At 42.0% G+C, this 10,565-nt stretch overlaps 2 protein-coding genes across 9 annotated transcripts in view; one reads left to right on the top strand and one right to left on the bottom strand.

Annotated features, from left to right (window-relative positions):
- Nucleotides 1-1,217: 1,217 nt before the first annotated feature.
- oat (ornithine aminotransferase) lies at nt 1,218-8,103 on the bottom strand. The gene is made up of 11 exons (XM_029528367.1): nt 7,983-8,103; nt 7,459-7,706; nt 5,870-6,101; nt 5,482-5,706; nt 5,271-5,366; nt 4,934-5,061; nt 4,306-4,428; nt 3,264-3,392; nt 3,015-3,128; nt 2,736-2,880; nt 1,218-2,306 (listed from the first exon to the last, which is right to left on the bottom strand). Exons 1-11 carry the CDS (start codon nt 8,101-8,103, stop codon nt 2,146-2,148), a joined length of 1,722 nt encoding a protein of 573 aa, XP_029384227.1. The 3' UTR covers nt 1,218-2,145.
- Nucleotide 8,104: 1 nt separating this feature from the next.
- The window catches only part of lhpp (phospholysine phosphohistidine inorganic pyrophosphate phosphatase), a 40,687-nt gene continuing 38,226 nt past the window's right edge, over nt 8,105-10,565 (top strand). For 6 of the 8 annotated variants that reach the window (XR_003842226.1, XR_003842225.1, XR_003842224.1 and 3 more), the window contains exons 1-5: nt 8,105-8,235; nt 8,407-8,594; nt 9,106-9,259; nt 9,342-9,405; nt 9,506-9,598. Coding sequence is in view for 4 of the 8 variants with exons in the window: in XM_029527494.1 (XP_029383354.1) it covers nt 8,105-8,235; nt 8,407-8,594; nt 9,106-9,259; nt 9,342-9,405; nt 9,506-9,598 (630 nt within the window). In the remaining 4 variants the exon portion in view is untranslated. Of the gene's footprint in view, nt 8,236-8,406; nt 8,595-9,105; nt 9,260-9,341; nt 9,406-9,505; nt 9,603-10,565 lie in introns of all 8 variants that reach the window. The other 2 variants (XR_003842227.1, XM_029527495.1) reach the window with 2 other exon arrangements.

The following is a 10,565-nucleotide window of genomic DNA, read 5'->3' as shown; positions in this document are numbered from 1 at the left end:
AAACAAAAGCCAAATCAATAAGCCTTGAATATTTTTCAGAAAGTATAGATATTGTAAAACACATTTAACACACAATGTTGTTACTATTATTATTTTATTTTCCATGCATCTATTTGACAACCATTTATACAGCAACTTTTTTCTTAGTTTTAGTCAGTTAGTTTTTACCTAACTGAAACAAACCCTGAGCACATGCTTGACCTTTTTAGTTGATACTTGCAACCTTGTTAGCACACAGTTGTAAATTCACTCTCAGGCTTTATGACTTTAAATGCTCCAGCACTCAGCAGCCAATTACTCAGTTTATCAGTGGTAAAAATAGATTAACTAATACTTTCTAGATCCTTGAAAGTGCTTGAGTGTTTTCATGTTTTCATTTGCTAAATTACATAAAAACGTTTTGAACTTGTAAATGGAGTTGATTATTTAATTTTTTATTTCAAGCTCTGTTTTGACAGCATTAATCTGACACTGCTGCTTAGTGATTAGTAGATCAGTGTCCTGTCAGTGACCCTAGATGAACTGTAACAGTCAAAAATGCACTCAATACAAATTCTTTAAGGAGGACCTGGTCAGCCATATGCCATTAAAAGTGCAAAGCACTAAAGTAATTAGAGTGAATTTATTGATCTTCGACAGTGTGTAGTACGCCTTTGTGGTGCAACTGTTTCAAATGAAACATCCTGTCTTTCACATAGCTTTCTCCCAACAACTTTGCTGCTTTGAGATAAACAGAGTGAGAAATGGGAGAGCATAGTTTTTTTTAATTACTGTTGACTAATGAGCAGCTGTTTTACCTGACATGTTTCATGCTAATGTCCCTATTGATGGTGATTTTCCCTCAGAAATGATACTGCATGTTGACGCTGTCTCTTTGGTGAGATGCCAAACGACTCTCAGCATGATCTTGGTGTGAAGGATCATCCAGGTTACAGCTCATGTAGCCTTCAATGTAACACCTCACCACTATGTGCTTATTTGTGCGACTTACTTGGTGGCAGGTCAGTGAAACCACAGCACCATCTAGTGTTCCACCTATAATCATTGCACAGACAATATTTGATTATGTGGCACTGAAAATTATTGACATGGATTTGTAATGAGTAGTGTGAAAGAACGCACTATTCTTAATATGAAAATTTACAACACAGTCTAGTGATAACTGACCTGAACCTTATGTGTTCAGACAAAGCCAAACATGAAGACTGTTTCCATCAAACCCAGATCAGCATTTATTTATTTTGTTCAAACGTTTATTTGTTTGTTTGTACAGCTAAAAGTCAAAAATGGAGACTGGAACTGCAAAAAAGTTTACTTGAGGAACAAGAAATTATGCAACAATGGCAAAGTGAATAAGAGTTTTTCTCTCTGTATTTATAATTAGGTTGAAGAACTACAGCTCCCAGAAAGTAGTCCTTATATTAAAAGGAAACAGCTTTTCCTAGTACGTGCTAACAAATGCACCGGAAATCAGAACAGCTTCAACTTTCAGCATTGTCAGAGTCTTAGTGCAATTGCAAAATTGTTTTTAACAATTCTTGTAACCTGGAATATAAACACCTCATGTTGATTTTGACTTTTTAAAAGATGTGTGCAAACACTACTGGCCAGCATTAGCTCTATAGACTTTAACTCTAAATTGCAATTCATATGAAACTAGTAAAGTGTATGTGCTCTGTAGGCAAGATTTCATCTCAGCAAGCTGTCCTGTGTGTATTTTCAGGAGGACACACTTCCTATGTCTGTCAGATGTAACAATTTGTTGAGAAACTTAGATCTGCGATTTTTTTTTTTAATGAGAAAAATTAAATAAGGTCTAAGTCAAGCAATGAAGACAATTCAGATCAACCAACAAAAATCTGAATTAACCATCTCTTAACTCATCTATTCAGATGAAATCAATGTCAGTTTTAAAATATTTAAAACAAACAACTGTTTCCCCTGAGAGTTAATCCACAGAGGTATACTCCACACATCGTAACTTTATACTGCATTTCTACAGTAATGCCCTTTCAAGCATTTCTCGTTTTAAAAAAACATAAAAATAAATACAAGTGATAAACGTTTCGCCTAGCCATAGACTCATCTTATGTGAATAATCAATTTGAGGGTTTGTGTGCTACTGAATGGTTGAACTGCAGTTGTCTAAAAGGACAGGATGGTTCTCTGAATGATATCGATACATTCCCGCAGCTCGTGCTCTTTAATGATGAGGGGAGGGGCCAGGCGGATGATGTCACCATGTGTGGGCTTGGCCAGCAGTCCGTTGTCACGGAGACGTAAACACACCTTCCAGGCGTTATAGTCTGAGGGAGATTAGATAGGATTAGGTGTCAATGGAAGATGCATTCCTGGCAAAAAAACAATTACGTTAAACTTTCTATTATCACTATTGTTAATTTTATATTATTTTATATGCAATGGAACAAGCAATTGGATCTCAACCTGAGAAATACTGAATCAAACATCAAATCCAAGTTGTGCATTAAAGGATTTGTGGGATTGTGAGAAGGATTGTGGGCTGTAGTGAGAACCACAAGAGACAATTGGATCATTAAAATGAAGGCTGATTTTGAAGATGGGTTTGTTCCAACTCATGAGAACTGTATGAGTGTGAATGCAGCAATGACTCTTGAGTGCTCAGGGTTGTTGCGGCTGATGCGAAGCTGTCATAATAAAGTCTATGTTTACATTGATAACAAATGTGCTGTTGTAGAAATTGGACATTCCTGTACCGTTTGTCTCTTTAATGACCACTGCATTTAGGAGGCCTTTTCCTCTGACTGTTGTCACAATGTCTTTGGGCAGTTTCATTAACTCAGTCCGCAGCAGCTCCCCCATCTTCTGGGCGTTCTCTGCCAGCTTCTCCTCTTCTAACACCTGCAGATAACAATTAGTTACAAAAACAAAACAAAAAAAAATTGTGACATTATTGCTGACATGCAACTTTTCTGCATTGATGGGTTGTCAAGTAAATAAGAAAAGAAAATTATTAAAGTCAATTTAAGACCAACCTGAAGTGCTGCAATAGCAACCTGACAGCCTACAGGGTTTCCTCCGTATGTGGACCCGTGCTCCCCAGGCTTGATGGTCAGCATTATTTCATCATCACACAGCACAGCAGATACCTGAGCCGCACATCAGTCAATGCAAAGGTCAGTTACATCATGCAATCTACCAGAACAAAGGTCCGCCAACTTTGAGTCCATGGGCACAAAACAAACTTATGTGATATGAAGCATCTTGAACAACAAAATACTTACAGGGTATACTCCTCCAGAGAGCGCTTTGCCCAGTATGACTATATCCGGACGGACTTCTTCGTGGTCCACAGCCAGACGCCTGCCGGTACGTGCCAGACCTGTCTGCACCTCATCAGCAATCCACAGCACCTGAACAAAACACAGGTAACTTAAATAGCCATCTCCTACATACATTGTCTTATCTACAGCTGTCAGGCCGAGAGATTGTGATTGTACTGCTTTTAAGTGAAAGCAGGTTATTTGACAAGGTTGTGTGAATTACTTGTTGATAGTCAGTGTCGAAAATTCTAGTTCAGGAGTTCTGCTGTTGACAGCATGAATAAAACCTGCATTTTAGCCACTCTAAGCCTGCCCACAGAAAACAGCTAATACATTATATTTGGATCATTGTAACTGCTTTATATGGCTGTCCAACTGCCTTTTCCTTTTTAACTACTTTTTTTTTTTTAACACAAGAAGGGGCTGTTGGACAGCAAGATGAACTGGTGAAAGATATTCAAAATATACAATACACAAACTGAATTTAGCTTTTTTTTTCCCTACAGGAATTTTGGGGTTAATTTGTGTTTTTGTAGATGTGCACATCCACTAGAGGACATCACCCAGGTCCTGTGCAGTGATAGCGCCTGCTGCACTGATACCAGTTTAGTACCGCACACAAACACATGTCAAATAACGTGTCTGCCAGACTTCCCATACTCCACTTCATAAAACTGTTGGCACAGAGAGTTCAGAGTGAACAATGTGCAAATATTAGCCGAGAGAAATGCACCTGTCTGCCAGAGCGATTTCACATGCGTTTTCGTCAAAGTATTTCATTTCTTCAGTGGCACTGCTTTAGAAGTGGCAGTTTTAAATTTAGTGTTGGCTCAGCTACTTAACTACTTAATGTACTTTAAGTTATTTTATTAATGCTGTCTGTGTGTTTGTCACAATATACACTGATATTCTCAGACCATCTGAATTTGGGAACAAAGTGTGTGACACCCTTTGAAGTAAATTTGTGACTTTGGTGCAGGTTTTATGGGTAAAAATGACTTACTTTGTATTTGGTGCAAAGCTCCCTGACCTTGGTCAGGTAGCCCTGGTCGGGCACCACTACCCCAGCCTCACCCTGAATGGGCTCCACCATGAATGCTGCCACATTTGGGTCCTGCAGAGCTTTCTGCGGGGGGTGGGGGGAAGAGTGGGAGTCAGACATTTCTGCTTCCAACATATTCTCTGTCACAAAATACAACCTACTTTAGTCAATCCTTAGCATCTTTTGTTTACACAGAACAGAAGCAGTTAAAGTAACTGTATCATTGACATGAAACTTGAGTCAATCATTCAACTTTTTGTTTACATAAAAAACGAGAGTGTCAAGTTAGCAAATTTCGCAATTCAACTGAAGAATGGCAACATTCAAGTGCGCAGGCTGCAAACGTGATGAAACCTTCGCTTCACTGAACGTCATGCATGCATAGTGCACTTAAGCATGGTTTTATATGACTGAGCTAACAACTGTGTATTTCATCATCTACAAAGCACTTCAATAGCGATGAAACTTTCCTATACAGTTCAGAAATGTCAGTACACTTTCCTACACTCTCTGTTACTCATACAAATGTAAACATACAGGTTATATATACACAAGTTGAGGTTGTTGACAGTATGCTAAGAATCTGTACCTCCAGTGCTGCAGTGTCATTGTATGGAATGAGCTCAAAGCCGGGCATGTAGGGACCAAAACCTTCATAACTGCTGGGGTCATTGGAGCTGGAGATGGCTGCCATGGTGCGGCCCCAGAAGTTTCCATCTAATCAAGAGTGAATGAGATAGCAGTTTCATCATGCAGCGTACATCTAAATAGGTTTAGCCAAATTAAACAAATGCTAGTTCTCTGTTTATTCTGCTAACTCTTGTATAAAGACAACACATAGTTGTACAGGTAGATCAATGAAAGGATCGTCTTATAATCCACATTAGAAAATGAAAACTGGGACCAACTCCAAGGTTTTTACTTACTTGCAAAAATGATTTTAGCTTTGTTGTTGGGGACCCCCTTTACAATGTAAGCCCACTTGCGGGCAAGCTTGCAGGCAGTCTCACCACCTTCAACACCTAATACATTGTAAAAGAAAATATGTTAACAGATGCGCTCATGAAAACATCTGAAGATGTTCCATCCTGTAACCATCTGGTGGGTTTTTTATTTATTTATTTATTTATTTTTTACCTGTATTCATGGGTAAAACTTTGTCATAGCCAAAGATGCTTGTGATGTACTCCTCATAGGCTCCCAGCACATTGTTGTAGAATGCTCTGGAGGTCAGGGTGAGTTTTGAGGCCTGAGCATTGAGTGCAGCTATGATCTTTGGGTGACAGTGTCCCTGGTTTACAGCGCTGTAAGCACTTAGAAAGTCATAATACCGAGTACCTTCCACATCCCACAGATAGATGCCTTTAAAAAAAAAAAAAAAAAAAAAAAAGGAAGAAAAAGCTCCTTGTCATTTTTGTTGATGATTGATGTGTTACTTACAACAGCTTGAGAAAAATTTAATTACACAACATTATCTGCCAATTAATTCAAGTGTAATTTTTATCAGTCAAATGACTGAACTCACCCTCCCCTCTCTCTAAAGCCACAGGAAGGGGATGGTAGTTGTGGGCTCCATACTTCTCCTCACGGGCGTAGATTTCCTCTGAGTTGAGAGGGCGTTCAGTCCTTAGTTTGGAGGCGGCAGTGGAGGCAGGACGTGTGCCAGAGTGCACGCTGCGATGGAGAACGTGGGCAGCACGGCCCAGGCTGCGGCTGAGCTGGAGAATCATTCTGTTTATCGTTGTATGCTGCAATGACTATATGATGAAGAAAAGAAGATAGAAAGTTGAGTTATGTGTTCAAGTAACAACTTGAACCAATTAAGTTATAAATACATAATACAGTGTAATGTTTGGTTCGTTAAGGTGTTTAACCTGTTATAGTTTATAGTCTAGCACAAGCTAGATAGGTCAAGTATACACCAGATATGCTGCCACATCAGCGGCAGTGACACTCACACATGGCTGACAGTAGTTCAGAAACTCTCCTAAATGCTCAGCAGATGTCAGGTTTGACTTCTAATTCTTTTTGTGTATTGATGGGCCTTTTTTTTTTTTGATAACTTTCTGAAACTTTCCATTTTCCATTTTCACCAACATAAAAACACACAAAGGGAAAACAGGCCAAATGAGCAAAGTAAGCCTGGGTGGATTCCACAGAATAAACAGCCTTCACAGGTCTGCTGAACCACGTTTTTCTTTCACATTCAACACAATGCAGGAATAGACTTATGCTTGGTGTTTGACGGTACATAATCCCACAGCTGTGTGATGAGTCGACTGGCTGGTTCCAGCCTTTTCCATTCATCACAATCAAAGCAGAGTAATCCTTTAACTGTCCATTACTTTAGTCACCTACAGCACTTTTGTTCATCTTAAATCAGACACATAATCCATTGCTAATTTTCACATGTTGAAATGTTTGTGTCTGAGAAGGTGGTTGCCTTTAACTTATCGCTAAAATCTTCAGTGGTGACTCACTCTACTTCACCCATACTTTAGTTCCTCAGAATACAGGGCAGGTTTCCTGACTGTGAGCCAGCTTTTAGGTATTCAATGATGGTGAGAGGAGGCGGGATGGATCAAATAGCCCCCACTGAGAGAGGGATACTCAATGTACCCTGAATAGTAAATAAATACACACAGCAAACAAGCAGCACCTGGTCTGGATTACATTAGGAGCAGTGAACCTGTTAAATGGATCCACCCATTCACCATGACCGTGGTCCGGGCCCATGATAGGCTGCCGGGGAGCTGCCTCCGAACACACCTCCCAACATGACAGCCAAGAGGCTAAATAAAGACCACCGGAGCTCCTATTTCTACAAAGTATTCCCCTGCGGAGCGTTGGTGTCCAGCTTTAGTAGCGATCAGGGAGAGGAATAAAGTGGAGAAAAAGAACAAACCCCGTTTTCTTCTCTTTTTCTTTCCAGCCACAGAGTGTAAAGCACATTTAACATCAACGCTGAGTTTCGCCTCCTTCAAACGGAAGCTAACGAGCTGAACATCCATGATGTCACCACGGCAATTACAAACGTATAGATTAAAAAAGCAAACAAACAAAAAAAGCTCTAGGAAGAGGACAGAGCAGCCACGTTCACGTCAAACACGGTACCAGAGAGAGATGAAGCCGTGAAGGGCCCTGTGGAAATCCTCCGGTCCGTTTCCCGTCCGATCCGCCGGCTGAAGCTGATTGTGAGGCTGGGCACGCGCACACGGTGGCTGGATGATGCAGGATTGCGTCGAAGACACGCCCCGCTGCGTTACAAAAGCACCCCCCTTCCTGCCCGCGTGTCGTCACTGGCGTTACGTCACCCACGGGTCGGAGACGCGTTCGCTGCTCCGTCACGTGTTTCAGGATGTCTTTTCATTCATCCATCCATCCATCTTCTTCCGCTTCTGCCCAGGGTCCTGGAGCAGACACACAGAGACCAACAACCACTCACACTCAGACCTACAGGCAATTTAGAGTCACCAGTCAAACCAAACATTGTTCCTTTGGACACCATTCCGCACAGTTAGGCCGAAAATCACCTTGTTGTGAGGCAACAGCGCTAACCACTATGCACCATCAGCAGAGCTCATTTGATTAAATAATAATAATAATACACTGACAGGAGGAGGATGTGTGTATCTGACCTGCATGAGTTACAGTCTGTGCCATCACTGCAGGCTGCAGGGAGCCGAACTGTGCTGCTTTTGGGAGTTTGACAGCCCGGGTCTCGTGACGCGCATGCGCACGCGAGGCTCCACAAGTCATCATGGCTGACGCGGGCTGGCCCGGCTGCTCCAAGAGTTTGAAAGGTGTTGTGTTGGACATGTGTGGTGTTCTGTATGACAGCGGAGAGGGCGACGGAGTAGCCCTCCCTGGTTCAGTCGAGGCAGTGAAGAAGTGAGTGAATGATAAGCGACTCGTTTCGGAGTGTTTGAGAGAAAACCTGCCGAGCGAAGTGCATGCACTCGGTTATTGACCTGCTGAGGCTGCCTGAAAGAGTCCGAGTGTCGAAGCGTTCATTTATGTTTGTGTGCGGCTTTAGTCTGACCTCCTGAACCCTTTTCACAGGCTCAAGGCGTCCGACCTGCAGCTGCGCTTCTGCACCAATGAAACTCAGGCCACCAGAGAGAAGTTTGTGGCCAAGCTGCAGAGACTGGGCTTTGACATCTGTGTGTCTGAGGTCTTCTCTCCAGCTCCTGCAGCAGTAGCAGTCCTGAAGGAGAGGGGTTTAAAACCCCACCTGCTGGTGTATGATGGTAATTGTCAGAAGGCAAGAGTGTGTGAACACAGCTCTGGGTTATAGTCTCTATGCATTCATTCATTCATTCATTCATTCATTCATTCCTCTTCAACCTCTTATCCGTTTCCGGGTTTCCGGGAGTGCTGGAGCCAATCCCAGCTCACGCTGGATGAGGGCGGAGTCACCCTGTACAGGTCATCAGTCCATCACAGGGTCAACACACAGAGACAGACAGAGACAAACAACCACACACACTCACACTCAGACCTGCAGACAGTTTAGAGTCACCAGTTAACCCAAACATGACGTCTTTGGACAGTTTGAGGAAACTGGAGTACCTGGAAGAAACCCACACAAGCACAGACAGAACATGCAAACTCCACACAGAAAGGCCCCAGACCAGGAACAGAACACTCGGGGGGGATTATCTTATAAAAAATGCCCCCCTAGAGAACAACTGAACTGGTAGGGAATTCATACTTAATGCCTTGAAGTGTTAATTGATAACACTGTGTTCGTCTCTATAGGAGTTCTCCCTGAATTTGACAGCGTCGACAAGACCAACCCAAACTGTGTGGTGATTGGAGATGCAGCTGAAAAGTTCTCCTACCAGAACTTGAATGAGGCTTTCAGGGTCCTCATAAACCTGGAGAAGCCAGTGCTGTTCTCTCTGGGCCAAGGGTAAATATATTTTCAGTCTCTGATATAAAGCTTGTCTTAAAGAAAATGGATAATCATTTGTGCTGTTTTGCTGTCTGCACAGGAGGTACTATAAGGAGACGGATGGTTTGAAACTGGATGTTGGAGTTTACATGAAGGCTCTGGAGGTACAGTACTGTGATTGCATAGCGGGTGCTGATATACACACTAAGAACAAACATCTGGTAATGTGAGCAATCACTAATAACTGTTAAATGTTTCCCCCAGTATGCCTGTGATTTAAAGGCTGAAGTTATTGGAAAGCCATCCCCAATGTTCTTCCAGAGTGTTCTCAATGACATGGGACTTCAACCATCTGAGGCAGGTCAACTCTCAACAGACATGCACATTACGATACCATGCTTAGAAGCTGCTGAAGGGCAACTGCGCAGCAAGCAGCACATCCAGCTGATCATTCACAAGGAAAAACACTGAAATAGTTTCTACTGTTGAAAGCCAAAGAGAAGGAATATGACTCTCTAGGACTTTCTACAGGCCTGTGTTGTAAAGTGTTAAGTAACCACAGTTTAAGTTTTCTGAGAGATGCTTTACAATTCTCCCTTCAAGCATACAATGTGTTTATTTTATCTTGAATTAACAGGACCCTCACAGCTTTGAAATGTCTGTTTGTTTTTGTTCTGGTATTGCAGCCTTAACAGCCAGGCGTGGTTATGTTTTTGTCGCATCAGTTACGGGTAGTGTAACAACTATTATCAAAGGGACGTTCTGCTAAGAAGGGCAGTAAATAGCTGTAACTCGAGACCTAAAACAGTCATGGAGGAAAAAGCCAAGGCGCTGCCTGTTCGGTCACATGCTCTTGTGTTGTCACTTTTTTCCCAGAAGTTGTCTGAATATGTGTTTGTCTCTAATCTCAACACACACTCCACCACTGTGCCACTGTCACCATCATTTTAAACTGTCCATTTTCACTTTCAATTCTTAGAGAAGACTTTGAAGTATTTGTAGCTACATCTGCTCACCCTGGCTTTCATGCAGAGAGGGTGGTGCAAGCGTTTATTTTCTGACCATTCCTTGTTTGTTGAGTCAGTCCCAAAGTAATCTAAGTGCATCTGCTCCATCTGTATCATTCCTTTCATTCCTCCACAAAATCAAGAATCCATCTCTCGTCAGAAGTCTGATACGTATTGTAGAACAAACATCTGGACTCCACTAAGAAGAGTCAAAGTGATACAGTCAACTGAGACAGTCCACTTGTGTTTGAAGAGCGTTCCAACTGACCCAGATCCTGTGAGCTGATAAAATCATCCTTGTGATCTAGCGGTTTTCT

This window comes from Echeneis naucrates, chromosome 19 (genome assembly GCF_900963305.1).
Source record: "Echeneis naucrates chromosome 19, fEcheNa1.1, whole genome shotgun sequence".
NCBI lineage: Eukaryota > Metazoa > Chordata > Actinopteri > Carangiformes > Echeneidae > Echeneis > Echeneis naucrates.
The sequence above is the reverse complement of the archived record's forward strand: the minus strand, read 5'-3'. Positions and strand labels throughout refer to the sequence as shown.